Raw genomic sequence first — 14,676 nt, forward strand, 5'->3', positions numbered from 1 at the left:
ACCTGGGCTGAATCAGGAATTGTGTCTTTTAACATTCTTTCAGGAACCACGTTGTCCTTGTGATAAGACCAGGTTCGAAACTGGGTTCCATTAAAAATCTTTTGTACTTGTGGACCTCATATATAAATTTGGCTCTTTGCATCAACCACCTGCATGATGCGGATACTTGGAGAAGAGAGTATTTAACAATTTAGGAGTCGTTCTTGTCATCTAGACTGTGAATTGAAATTATTAAGTCCATTTAAAACGAGATGGGTCTTATATATCTGTGTTAGTACATTGTTTTTTGGATCAATAATTTATACTGCAGATAAGAAATAAGTTGCTGTGCTTAGTAAGTAAAATTCTTTAGAAATATTGCAGGTAAATTGAGGTTTACAATTCTTAGCATAACATGGTGTTTATAAGACTGTGAATGTTTTGATATTATATTTTTTTTGTTATACCCTTGTTTAATTAAATTTTAACACTTAATTTTTAACAATATATTTTCAAATACAAAATTTATTATTTTTTTTATAAATTAATAGCTTTTTAATGATACCCTAAAATAGTGAAATATTTAAGGGTATCAGCAAATTTAGTTCCAACATATTAAAGTATTTTCAATAAAATAAATTTACTCAAGTGGAGTCGATAAATAGAAGTGAAATAAAATGAAAACATTTCTCGAATTACTACTACTGTTACTTAAATATATGTTTTTTCTTTTCAATATAAGTAAAAATTTTACGTTATCTTATGATTTAATCCAAAGATAGAACAAGTAATTCTAATGCATTTTATAAGAATTAAAATTCCCAAAGAACAACAATTATCGAATATTCTATTGATTTTAGAAAGAGAACAACAAAATCTGCATTTGTTTTATTTTCAGGGATATTTTTATATTGCCATTAATGAAGTGAATTGAATATTAATTAAAAGATATTTGGAGACTATGCTAATGTAAATTTTTAATATAATAATAATTTCTCTCGAAATAATATATAAAATATGACTTATAAATTAGTTTTATGATTTATAATTCGCACTTAGTATTAACGTTAAATATACATTGAAACAATGCAATTCATTTCCATAAATGGATTATATTTATAACTATTTTTAAAGAGTGATAAATAAATAGAAAACTAGAACTTTTTCCGCATCAAAAGGGCAAACATTATTAACTAAATTTGGCTGTATCTAACTATAAAAATATACCCGAAAATTTTTCCAATTGTCATGAAATTAAAACAGTTCCAAAATATAAAAATAACAATCAACATTCTATTAATGCTTAGAAACTGTTAAAATTAATTATTAAAAACTAATTTATTATAATTGAAAATTAATTTTAATAAGCTATAAAAATTATTTACTCGCTCGAGTTTTGGGCCACATATATTATTTCAAGGAAATATTATAAATATTATTTTAAATCACAGTAATTTTAAATTTTTGAACAGAGTGAAGCAATTACAAATGCTAAACAAGGGATTTTTTTTGCATCTCTAAATTATTCATGAAATTGTTATTTAATTTGTCAGATATAATAAATAAGGAGAATTATATATTGAGAGTATTGAAAACTAATAACATATGTTTCTGACCTCAGTTATCGTGATATTTATAATTAATTGCATGGAGATTTTCATGAGAATCTTTTATATGCTTCATTATCAAGGGCAAAATTTGTAATCTTATAAGTCCAAATTCTGAGATTTAAATTTTAATACTGGAGCGGAATAATTTCAATACATGAAATATTCAGTTACAAATGTGAAGTTAATGAGTGTATATAAAATACAAAGAACAGAATCTCTTAGTAATCTTATAAGTCTAAATTATCCAAATCTAAATTTTAATATAAAAGCAGAATAATTTCAAATAGAAATACGAAAATGTTTAATTAAAAGTATGAGGTTAATGTGTGTATATTAAATATGAAAAACTAAAACTCATTTTATATAACAACAACTTTATTCAAACAAAAAAAGTAGACTTTTGACAGAAATAGTAAGAAACCCGACAGTTCATCTTATTTATGAGACAAAACGCTCATTTTCACAATGGATTACATATGTTGGCAAGTGTACAAGATGAACAAAGATGACCTATTTGGCGGAAGGGTTTCTTCCGCCAAGTAATTATGCCCCAAGAGAAATACGCGCGCCATATCATTTGCAACACACAAGCTACAAAAAAAAAAAGTTCATTCAAATGAGCACCCGCGTTAATAACATGTAAGATGAAATTATATTTCACCTATGATTTCAAATGAGATGATATCGGCAAGTCGCCGTTCAGGACTGACACTGTGTCCCGACAGCGATTCTTGTAAAGCTAGAATCTTTATAAATATTTTATAAGCAGTTCTTTATATTTCAAACATATTTAGTATTTGGTACCCTTCTGGTTTCCTTGGGATCCTCCGTATCCACCTTGTCCTCCTGCACCTCCTGCACCAAATCCTCCTTGTCCCCCATAGCCTGCACCACCTCCTATGCCTCCTTGTCCTCCTTGTCCACCGCCATATCCTCCAGCTCCATTTCCACCACCGAGACCTCCTTTTCCAGCTTTACCAGCTCCTCCTTGTCCACCAACTCCGCCATAGCCGCCAGCACTGCCTTGCCCTCCATAACCACCTGCTGCTCCTTGAGCGCCACGTCCACCTGCGCCTCCAGCTCCATATCCACCAACTCCACCTTGTCCACCAAATCCACCAGCTCCAGCTCCACCTTGTTTACCAGCTCCTCCGCCATAACCTCCAGCTCCAGCTCCTCCTTGCCCACCATATCCTCCAACACCACCTTGTCCACCAAATCCTCCAGCACCACCTTGTCCACCAAATCCACCAGCTCCAGCTCCACCTTGTTTACCAGCTCCTCCCCCATATCCTCCAGCTCCAGCTCCTCCTTGTCCACCATATCCTCCAGCACCTCCTTGTCCAAATCCAACAGCTCCAGCTCCACCTTGTTTACCAGCTCCTCCACCATAACCTCCAGCTCCAGCTCCAGCTCCTCCTTGTCCACCATATCCTCCAGAACCACCTTGTCCGCCAAAACCTCCAGCACCACCTCCTTGTTTACCAGCTCCTGCACCATAACCTCCAGCTCCAGCTCCACCTTGTCCGCCATATCCTCCGGCTCCAGCTCCACCTTGTCCGCCAAAACCTCCAGCACCACCTCCTTGTTTACCGGCTCCACCACCATATCCTCCAGCTCCACCTCTTCCACCAGCTCCTCCCTGTCCACCAGCAGCACCACCATATCCTCCAGCTCCTACCTGTCCACCAGTGGCACCACCATATCCCGCAGCTCCTCCTTGTCCTCCAGCTCCTCCTTGACCTCCAGCTGCTCCACCATATCCTCCAGCTCCTCCTCGTCCACCAGCTGCTCCTCCATATCCTCCCTGTCTACCTCCAGCACCACCAGCCCCTCCTTGGCCGCCAGCTGCACCACCATATCCTCCAGATCCTCCTTGTCCACCAGCTGCACCACCATATCCTCCAGATCCTCCCTGTCCACCAGCTGCACCACCATATCCTCCAGATCCTCCTTGTCCTCCAGCTGCACCACCATATCCTGCAGCACCTCCTTGTCCTCCGGCTGCACCACCATATCCTCCGGCTCCACCTCCATATCCCCCTAGTCCTCCAGCGGATCCTTTCTGTCCATTATTGTTAGCGTATCTGGCTACAACAGCTGCTGGTGGTTCTTCAACAGTCATGATGACATCAGCGGGATTGTCCTTGCCAACTCCTGGTTCATTGGTTCTGATATTAGCTCGGAATCCATTGGAGTCGGCTTCGTATTCAACAACTCTATATACTCCATCAACGTCAGTGTATCCGTATGTTCCTCGAACGTTTCCGTTTTCATCTCCTTGTTCTTGTCTGTAGTTGGTGTTACCTTCTTCATCTTGAATATTGTAGTCGAATTGATAAGGTTGAGGAGGGTACTGGAAATAAATAAAATTAGTATTATTTTCTGGTATGATTTGGTGTGATTGATCTGAATATTCAGAGATCGCCCCTTTGGATTCTTATATTTATAATTATTGTATAGTTCAAACCGGTTTAACCTTGAGCTAATGAAGTTGTATCATACTTTGAATTTTAATTTAATCACAAATGTGATTACATTTAGGATAAAATATTCTGCTGAAATTATCTTAGGGAACTGTATTGTCAATTAGTTATTTGAAGAACATTCATTGATTGTAAATTTAAATTATATTTTCAGTTACATTTTTAGCAATAATGGCAATATGAAGCTTTTGAAATTTTATTAAATTGTAAAAATATACTACATTTTTCTTTCAAGATAATTTTTATTCTAAAATTTAAGTATAAAAAGAAATATACTTAGAGAATAAATCTGATTCGTTTGTTTCTGAATCACCTTTATATGATTTAAATAGTTCTTAATATATTTAATCCATCAAATTACATTGTCCTATTTAACATTTGACAACAATATGCTTGGAATATAATTTTGGAAGCTTTCAAACTTGTAAACAGCATATAAAAATATTAATATTAAATGATATTGAAGTTGAATTATATTTAGAAATTGCTTTTAGAAATATCATTACATCAAAATTTGAAATCAGATTTTAATGTTTTCTAAACATATGAATGTGTTAATTAAGTATTATATTAACAGTTGATTTCAAAGTGAGATATACATTTCAGAACGCTTTCATTAAAAGGAATTAATATTTGAAAATCATTTCCCACTATGATTTAAAAAGTGTTTTTTTTTTCAAAAAGTGTAAGTTTCTTTGAAAATCGAATTGTGTGAGAAATTAAAAATAGTATAAAACTTGTAAAAATAATTATTGCAATGCAATACAAAATAATATATATACTTTCAGAAAGTATATATAAGTCTTTCCAATAAATAAAATAAATGGTTTTCCATTTACTTAAATTTATACAAAACTGTTCCACTGCTAGTATTTATGTATTTTAGTTTTAAATTTAACAATTCAGTTATAAACTATAATTTTTTCATTTGCTAAGCCTTTTTATTCTATTTATGCTTCTTTTTTCCTATGGGGCAAACAAATAAGCAATAAGCTAATACTATGCAAGCTAAGAAGCAAAAGCAATATAATTCCCGACTGAAAAGTACTATAAGAAAAAAAATGGGGTAATAATCTCTTTGTTGAGCGTAAAATATTTTAAAAGTTATCTATAGTTATAGTTATCTATATCTTCTTAAAAATAACAAATGGTTAAACAGTATATATTTAATAATTTCAGAAAATGAGCTTATCCTATTTAGTAATTATCAGAGAAAAAAAATTAATAATTATTTCAATATTTTTATCATTAATACTCAATTAAAATTTATAAAAATTAAATAAGTTTTCAGAATCAGAAAAGTAGAAAATAAGGAAGATTTTACTTATTTAAAAGCCATTAGTGTATGTTTTTACAAAATTGTATACATGTTTTAAGAACTTGTTTTGAATTTTGAAATTAACACGAATTTCTACATTAAATATTATACATTGTAGTAGGTTGCACTGTTTTTTCCCAAGTTGGAAAAGTTGTATTTTGTTATATTAGTGAAAACCAAAAACCCGCACATTTAAGGAAATCTTAATTTTGATAACATTGAAATTAACTATGAGTGAAATATAAATTTAAGTACCAAATATTGCAGTGATTGAGATGTGGTCTTTAGGACTTACGTTAATACCATTGTCGTAGCCACCATCTTCCCCTTTGTAGTTTCCTTGACCAACACCAGCGAAGCCACCGGAACTTCCCCTTATTCCTGTATCCCCTCGTAAACCACCAAATCCTCCTTGTGCACTGCCATATCCCCCTCCAATAGCATTTTGGTTGTTATAGCCACCACCAATTGCTGTAAAAGCAGAACCATCACCTCCAGCTTTACCTGCACCAAATCCGGCATTGCCACCAAAACCGGATTGTACGCCTTGTCTAACCTGTTCTCCGCTGTCTCCGTATCCTCCTGCACTTCCGGCTCCTCCTCCATATCCTCCTGCTCCAGCTCCTCCGGCTCCACCTCCGTATCCACCAGCTCCGGCACCTCCGGCTCCACTTCCATATCCTCCAGCTCCAGCACCTCCAGCTCCACCTCCGTATCCACCAGCGCCGGCACCTCCAGCTGCACCGCCATATCCACCAGCTCCGGCACCACCGGCTCCGCCAGCTGCACCTCCATAGCCGCCACCTCCAATTCCACCAGCTCCAGCTCCTCCTCCGTATCCTCCTAATCCAGTTTTACCAGCTCCTCCAGCTCCACCTCCGTAGCCACCAGCTCCTGCACCTCCAGCTCCTCCTCCGTAGCCACCAGCTCCTGCACCACCGGCACCTGCAGCTCCGTTTCCGTAGCCACCAGCTCCTGCACCACCGGCACCTGCAGCTCCGTTTCCGTAGCCACCAGCGCCAGAGCCTCTAGAGCCTCCAGCTCCGCCTCCGTATCCGCCGGCTCCGGCTCCACCTCCATAGCCGCCACCTCCAATTCCTCCTGCTCCAGCTCCACCGCCAAATCCTCCTAATCCAATTTTACCAGCTCCGCCGGCTCCTGCGCCTCCAGCTCCTCCTCCATAACCACCGGCACCTGCTCCTCCACGATTTCCACCGGCTCCACTTCCGTAGCTTCCTTGGCCTCCAGCTCCTCCATATCCACCTTGAGCTCCGCCTCCTAGGCCTTTACCTAGGCTTGATGCTAGTAGCAATATGCTTAAAAGTAAAACCTGTCAAGCAATAAAAAAAATATTTACTAAGTGGTAAATAAATTAAATGTATATGAAAGAGAAAAATTTTAGTACAACAGAATAATTTAACGATTTTTTTTAAATGTGTAATTGCAGGAATGAGTATCAAATCAAGTTTTAACATAATTTTCCTGGTTAATTCCATTTTGTTTATGAGATTTTCATTCTGTCGCAAATATATAAAATTGAAATAAAAATTATAAATAATGAATATCATCGATTCATTGTCTTTGTTGTCCCAAAATGAAGTTTTGATTTCTCGTGTTCAAAATTCAACAATTGATATCGTTGTTTAAACATATAAATTTAATTTATCACTATTTTATATGTAACGTAAAAATAAATTTTATCACCAGTTACATAAAACACGGAGGAGTTTTACGGTAGGTTGGAAATTATGTTGGCTTAATTTTAGGATCAGCTTATTGCAGGAATATCCGATATATGAAAGAGTGATTGTTTTATTACTGAAATGTTAATAACAATAATTCAAGACGGATTATATACTTTATTTATTACAAAACAATAGTAATAATTAATTTTTACTAAAAATGATTCCGATAGAACATTTTTTTAATGCAAAAGTAATTTCAAGAACTAAAAAGTGACTTTGAATAAAATGGTGGGAATCGTTTGTTCTTCAGTTTTAACCATTATTTTTAACTTTTCAGAAAAGAGAACTTATTTGATATGACATATCGAACGTAATTTCAAAAATTCACAAATGACATTGATTAAAAAAGCCAGAATTTTACTTTTGTATTTTAAACAATATTTTCAACTTAGGAATACGGAGAATCTATTTTATCAAGATTTTCGACTTACTTTCATACTTACAGAAATCCATGTGAAAGTTTAAAAAAATCATAATGTGTTTTAAGTTTTGAATATTTTTATAAAATTAGCTAATTTTATATTTTAGTCAAATTCGCTTTTTTAAAGTATTTTCTTTAATTCAAAGAATAGCAAAAATACTCGGCTTATATTTATAATATTATTTCATTTCTAATGCTCCGAGTTTAGTATTTTAAAGTCACACAGTTTCCATTTGCTCGACAGATGACCAGAATAAAGTAGAGTTAATTTCCGGTAGATGGCAGCACAGTTAATTAACTTATTTTGGCACGAAATTTGAAATTTTGCCGGTGTTTTTAAAAATTTCGATGCGTTAAGCATAACTAAAAGGATTTATGAAACTTTTACGCTTATTTAACGAAAATTTTGAGAATCTATATTTAAAAAAATTTGAATCTTTGGATATTAAACATCATTTCTACATTATTAAATACGTGCAATGATATTTTTGAAAACATGGGTTAAAATCATGTTAAAAATTTTCTTAAGATATCAAATGCTTTGAATTTAGATGCAGGTTTTGAAATAAGTATATTTAAATTCAGGGAAGAAATCTGAAATTAAACTGAGATATAATATATTAAAAATAAAAAACATGCGGTCTAATTATGTTTATACGTTTCAAAGAATTAGAAGTTTGGAACTTCGGAGACTATTTCGAATTTAATACTATTTCTTTAACAGAGTGCGTAGGAATTCATTCGTTTTTTAATCTTAATAAGCGCTTAAATTTTTAAAAATCAAAAGATTACTAACTCTGATATAATATAATATAAAATGCAACAAAAGATAATTTGTTTCCTCAGAATAACTGGTACTTCTTTAAATCACATGTGATAATTAGAATAGATAATTTTAGTCACTGAAAATAATAACAGAAAAAACTTTTTATAGATGTTTTTTTGAGCTGTTAGAGGAACTAACTTTCTTTAAAATAACTTTTATTAATCTTTAGAAATTTCACATTTTCTTTTATAAGCTTCTCTCTACTTTGTAAGTAAAAGTGGATGGAAATTCTTACGAATCGCATTACGAAAGATTAATAGAGGAGTTAAATTAGATCATACTTAGCAGCGTTGTTTACTACTATTAATATAAGTTAGAAACTCAAACTAATTTTTTTTTAATTTAAGAAACTGAAAATGATTATCGTTCATTAATTAAAATTGCAATGGACTTCCTCTCTTAAGTCCAAATCGAAATTTTTAAAAATATTTTTTTTAACATGATCTAAATTTTTAAGCTTTATTTCATAAGTAGAAACTAGTTAGAAATTATTTGCATGTCGCATGATCTATAAAAAAGCAAAATATAACAGCTCCTTATATTATTTCTGGTATATTATAGCAAGCAGTATATTTTAAATCGTTGCAGTGCTGAACTCCTGAATATCTTCTGTATGAAAAGCATAAAATAAAGGAAATAAAGACCAATAAAGAAAAAATATTTTTGATCATTATACAATCCATCAAAACTTTCTAAAATCTTTTAACTATACGATAAGCAATATCTTTCATTTCATTCAATTCATTTTCTTTAGCACTAAACTTATAAACTACTAATCCAACACACGATGATACACCGAGGAAATACCTTAAATTTTATATACATTTGATTTCACTGGAGTAATTTTTTTACACTGGGACACTTGCAATATCTCAGTTATCGGAATTGTTAAAAATGAGCTATATTTGATAAAGCATATAAAGCTTTCTAAGTTCTTTCTTCAGATGAAATAAGTTAATCCAGTAAACTTCGCCGTTAATCCACAGAATCCTCAGGAATACTCACCTTGCCTTCCATGGCGATCTAAGTCCCTTGGTTTTGCGAGAGAATGCAAGACTCCTTGGATGGGCTTCTGTAAGCTCTTAGAGGAGAGAAGCCAGTGAGGAAAGTGATGTCCGGCATGGTCCACCAAGGCCCTTTTATACTGAATCAAGAAAGCGTGTCATCCCGCTCAGATCTGACCCTATCACACTTTCCCTTTCGTATTCTTCTTCCTTCCCTCCTCCTCTTTTTTGTCCCCCCCCATTCTGTCTCTTTGTGTGTAAACTGAATCTCCTACTGGAGAGTCCTCCCTCCCCTCCCCCCTTTCATCTTTCCGAGACGAGTTCGGAATCAGGGCAAACAGATGAAACAGCACACGAGAAGGACGGACTTACTTCATCCCATCACTGCGTTTATCACTTTCACTTTTTTTTCTCTTCTTCTTTTCTTACTTTTTCTCACTTTTCTTTTCTTCCGTGCATCTTCTCTCCCTTGTCCACTTCTTTTCTCCTCCTCCCCCTTTGTTCTTTCTTGTTTTACGTGCAGCTCCGTCGACGGTTATGTTTTTGCTGATTACTCATTAATGCCTTTAGGTTTGATCTATTGGGGGACTGTGGTGAAATGGCGGAAAAGGACAAGGAATGCTTGAGGGATGATGCACTGCGAAATACGGGAGTGTGATAGTCGAAAAACCCTTCGCATGAGTCAAGTTACTTTTATATTTGAATCTACTGATTTTCATTGGATAATTACACAATGATATTACAAAAATAAAGGACTCCCAAATTTAAACTCATTTTTGACATTAAGTGATGCCGCGAATGTTAATTTTGGAAAAATAGACATTATCTCCCATCTATCAAATTCGGCTGCAGTAGCAAACAAAAATAGTTCATTAAGGCATGCACTTTTGAAAATTTATTGAAATTTTTTTAATGATTTTATTATTAATATTATATGGCATATTAAATGATAGTGGTAAAATGATGAATTGAGAGAAAGGGTGAAATGACGAATTGCGAAATATGGATATGGGATAATTGGGAAAACTTTTATTTAAGCTAAATTATTTTTATGAGTCTATCGATCGAAAGTGATAATTCAAATTTTATAATGCAGAAAAGGGGCTTCTTGGATTTTGTGTTTTAATAAAAACTTTTGACTTTTGACTGATGTTTTATTTTTTCATCAACATTAATTAATTTACTACGCAAATAAGCAAATTAATTAAGGGAGCTACGAGCTTTTGAATCATTTTATTGAAATTATCCAAAAAAAATTATATTTACGATCGCTTATGTTTTCGATGATTTTCAGTTAATGTCTTTGGAATTAGTTTATGGCAAGACTTTATGGATTTGGATAAACGATTACGCATTTGAAGATATTTGGTAAAGATCTATCCAATTTTCTTATTTTTTAGGACTTCTTACTTCTTCTATTAAAGCTTTTCAGTTTCTTTCCCATTCTTGCTTATTGTTATACATACGAGAAGCATTTGTAATATAACATAAAACATCGTATTTTTTTTATTATAATTTTTTTAAAAAACCTTTTTTTTTAATTTTTTAAACAAATGAAAAGAATAGGTTCAGAAGAAAAAATATTTGTTCAAAAATCTTTTTCGAAATTATTTTTAAACTACAAGCTGGGACTTAATAGTCATAACACTTCCAAAAAAGTATTCTTATTAAAAACTATTTAATATAATTTTAAGAGCTTAGCAGGATACATATGTTCAGTTAGTAGACAAAGGGTCAAAATATCGGAGTGACTTCTAATATAGCCACATAAATGAATTTTAAGGTGGCGAAAACCCTGACTGACCATTCAGTTGTGAGATGTACAGTCATTATTATGGAGGGAAAAATCATATAATTATTTATCTCTAAATCATTTCTTGAAAAGAATTGATTTTAAATGATCGAATTCCATTGTATTTCCAAAAAATAAAAAAATGACATGTATTAAAATTTAAGTAAAAATACTAAATTATGAGTACCTTAGAATAATGGAAAACTTATTTCTTGGAGACGACTTATTAACACATTAAATAACTTTATATAGATTTTAGTGTAAATTTCATACATATTTTTCTAACGCACTTTGAATTTTTTTTAAAAATCGACCTACTGGCGGAGTCTTAGCTTTGGAAATGGAAGAATATGGTTTCAAGATTCGATTCACCGAAAATTCAATGAAGAAATTTGGAGAGATGATACTTGTTAAGGTGTCAACTTCATCCTTTAATACTGGTTTGAAATTATTTTATCCATTTCATTAATGGCATCAAGTATGTTCAAAAAGGAACATTATTCTAATAAAATTTTAAATATATTTTGTTTTTCTTTGGGGAGGGGTAGCACTTTAAATTGTGTTTTGGGAAGCGTATTATATCATTATTAAATAAAACTTTCTATAGTAATACCTGAAGAAAATCTTTATATTTCGATATTTTTTTCATTTAAAAGTTGTTAAATATTGTTATATTGTTTTTACCTTGTTAAATTTATATTTTACTTTTATTCAAAATTATGAAAAATTGGCAAAACTATATGTATATAAAAGAGAGAGGAGATGAGGTGCAAGACTTCTATGCTTAACTTCATTTTATAATTTCATCTAAATCTGAATGCTCTCTTTTAAACAATATCTTGATTACGTTCAATAATATATTTTAAATTTCGATTAAAAAGATTCTAGGTTGTTAAATAACAACTATATCATTTTTTTCCCCAAAAAATAGCTAAACAACGCATTCAAAAATTAAGATTTTTTTTAAAAAATTTGTATGAAAGTTCATCAATAAATTAAAAAAAACAATTCCGTTACAAAATATAATTGCTATAAATTTGGTTGTCTTTGTGAGTGCGTTTTTAGCTTCCGAAATAAAAATAATATAATTTAAAAAATAATGGCATAAATATTTTTTTCAAAAAAAAAAATTCAATCAAATTCTATATTTTTATGCTGATCTGTATAGACCATTATATAGACCAATGATTGCAAGAACATATCAATAAATAAAATTTTTTGTATAAAATTTAAAGATATATATTTCATTTTATCTTTTATTACTTGAAATGTAAATTGAACGATTTTTAATGACTGAAATACATAATAATACATCATAAATCGATATTTTTGTAGTAAACTGAATGCAGATCGATGTTTACGAAAAGTTAGCATGAAACTTTCCCCATAATATCTTTCTTTAAATGTATAATAATATACACAACGGAATGGAATCAATCTCGACACGGCTGTGACCTCGGAATCGGGAAAATTAGAGCGTGCACGGGAAACATTTTTCCCGTTATTACGATTATTTACTCTCATTGTTTATCGAATATTACTACCGTGATTATCTGCAGACGCATCATTGTTCCTTACTAATCGATTTGTTAAGAATAATTGAAAAGTGTCATCAGTTTCTTTTCGGAATTTTTTTTCTATGCTTTCGTCTCAAAGCGAGGACACTTTCTTGATACGGAAACCAATGCAATTACTCTTGCAAAATATCCTAAAGATTTGGCATATTCATTCCTTCACAATTAGATCACAGAGTAGCGGATTTCCCATAGAAAAAGCTACATCATCATTATTTTGATGATGATGTGCAATTAAAGTAATATCTGTTGAATTAGGAACGAATCTAATGTTTGACTTTTTGAAGGACAGTTTTATTATTATTGTATCGTCATAAACAGAAATATCTAAGGGCGAAATGTAATGTGAGTAATTGTTTTCAAGGTTTTTTTTTTCAATTAGAAGTAATAATATTCAGTGGAGAGAGACGAGAATCTTCTAATCTTCTGAAAAGCAATTAGGGCACCTGAAGTATATTTAACCGTTCATTTTCACATAAACTTGGAACCGCCATTCCGCGTCAGAAGAAATGGCGGTCTACAAAGTACTAAAACTAATTTAATGGTTCATGTTAAGATTGCTGTGAATTTTAAACAAAATGGTGATATTTATGGCACGATTTGGAGTTAAGATAGGAATTATAGGTCATATTAAATTTCTTGTACCGTGTAATGTAAGACTGGATAGTCTTTACGGTTATTTCTTTAATCATATTGTAAATTCAAGGGATCGGTATTCAAAACGAATTTTAAATTGCACTTTTATTATACATGTTATTATTATTTTAAAGTATTCATAAAACTGTTATACCAAGACACAAAAATATCACTACTTCAGTTTATGTCTTAATAATAATAATCTAGCCAAATTTGAAAATTAAGTACTAATCATGTTAAAATTTTCGTGAAACGCTTTTACTGAGCAACTAAAATGGCAGCATTTTCTTCTAATGTTTGAAAATAATTATAAAATTGAAGAGTGGCTAGTAATAATAATTGTCTTTAGTGAAGAATAAAAAGCATGAAGTAATGATAAGCTCTTTTAGAACGTTTAATACACACTTGTGGCTATTTTATATATATATATATATATTATAATTTAAAAATCATGAATATTTTGAAGCTTTAAAACTTTTTTTTCTTACTTTTGCTTACATAAATTCGTAAGAAAAAATGTTTTGTATTTCATTTAAAATTTCGTTTATAGTTTTGTAAATATATTTTTTGAAAGTTATAATTCTGATAATTTAAGTTTTATTTCTAATAGATATTTAAATAGTTAAATTTGGAATAATAAGTTAACTAAAAATTCCTCACTTTAAAAAAAACATACTTTTCTGTGCGACTATTTTTTAATCGATATGAATATGATATTTTTTATGTCAGTTATGGATGGAAATATTTTTTAAATGCTACGAAATGAAAAAAAATACAACATTTTATTTCGAATTAAAAAAAACAAAAACAACTGAAAGCCTACCAAGTATTTTAAGATTTCGAAGTATTGATTCACAATATTGAGGTGGGTTTTGTACATTTTTTGAGAATAATATTCTATAACATAAACATTAAGTAATAATTTCTATCCTTGTTATTTTGGTGTTTGAAAGAATCAATTTTTCATATCTAATTGCAATATTTATATTCATATCTAATTATAATAATCATATATAATATTCATATTTTATCACATAATATTGGAATATTAGTTAATATGCTAGTATATTAAGTATATTAATTAGCAGTTCACGTATCGCAGTTACTCAAAAAACTAAAAAAATATTTTTAGCAATTATGGATATTTAATTATTCTTCAAATTCGAGAATTGTGTTATGTATTCAATGATTTCAATGTATGTACCAGAATATTTTCTGAAATTGTTTTCTGTATCTTCTTTTTAGTATGGATGTTAGTATTTTTTCATAAAACAAATCACTTTCA

At 31.6% G+C, this 14,676-nt stretch overlaps 1 protein-coding gene across 2 annotated transcripts; it reads right to left on the reverse strand.

Moving 5' to 3' along the window:
* Positions 1-1,968: 1,968 nt before the first annotated feature.
* Positions 1,969-9,480, reverse strand: LOC129964182 (uncharacterized PE-PGRS family protein PE_PGRS54-like). 2 transcript variants are annotated; one of them, XM_056078902.1, is made up of 3 exons: positions 9,391-9,480; positions 5,950-6,723; positions 1,969-3,945 (listed from the first exon to the last, which is right to left on the reverse strand). In XM_056078902.1, exons 1-3 carry the CDS (start codon positions 9,400-9,402, stop codon positions 2,380-2,382), a joined length of 2,352 nt encoding a protein of 783 aa, XP_055934877.1. In that variant the 5' UTR covers positions 9,403-9,480; the 3' UTR covers positions 1,969-2,379. The 2 variants fall into 2 exon arrangements, with proteins under 2 accessions (XP_055934877.1, XP_055934876.1); XM_056078901.1 differs by having other exon boundaries at positions 5,689-6,723.
* Positions 9,481-14,676: the final 5,196 nt, after the last annotated feature.

The sequence above is a fragment of the Argiope bruennichi genome, chromosome 3 (genome assembly GCF_947563725.1).
Source record: "Argiope bruennichi chromosome 3, qqArgBrue1.1, whole genome shotgun sequence".
Taxonomy (NCBI): Eukaryota; Metazoa; Arthropoda; class Arachnida; order Araneae; family Araneidae; genus Argiope; species Argiope bruennichi.

Excerpts from the sequence above, each read along its gene's own strand:
- LOC129964182 (XM_056078901.1), bottom strand. Across the intron at positions 3,946-5,688 it reads GCTACGACAATGGTATTAAC|TACCCTCCTCAACCTTATCA; the intron begins GTAAGTCCTAAA and ends ATTTATTTCCAG.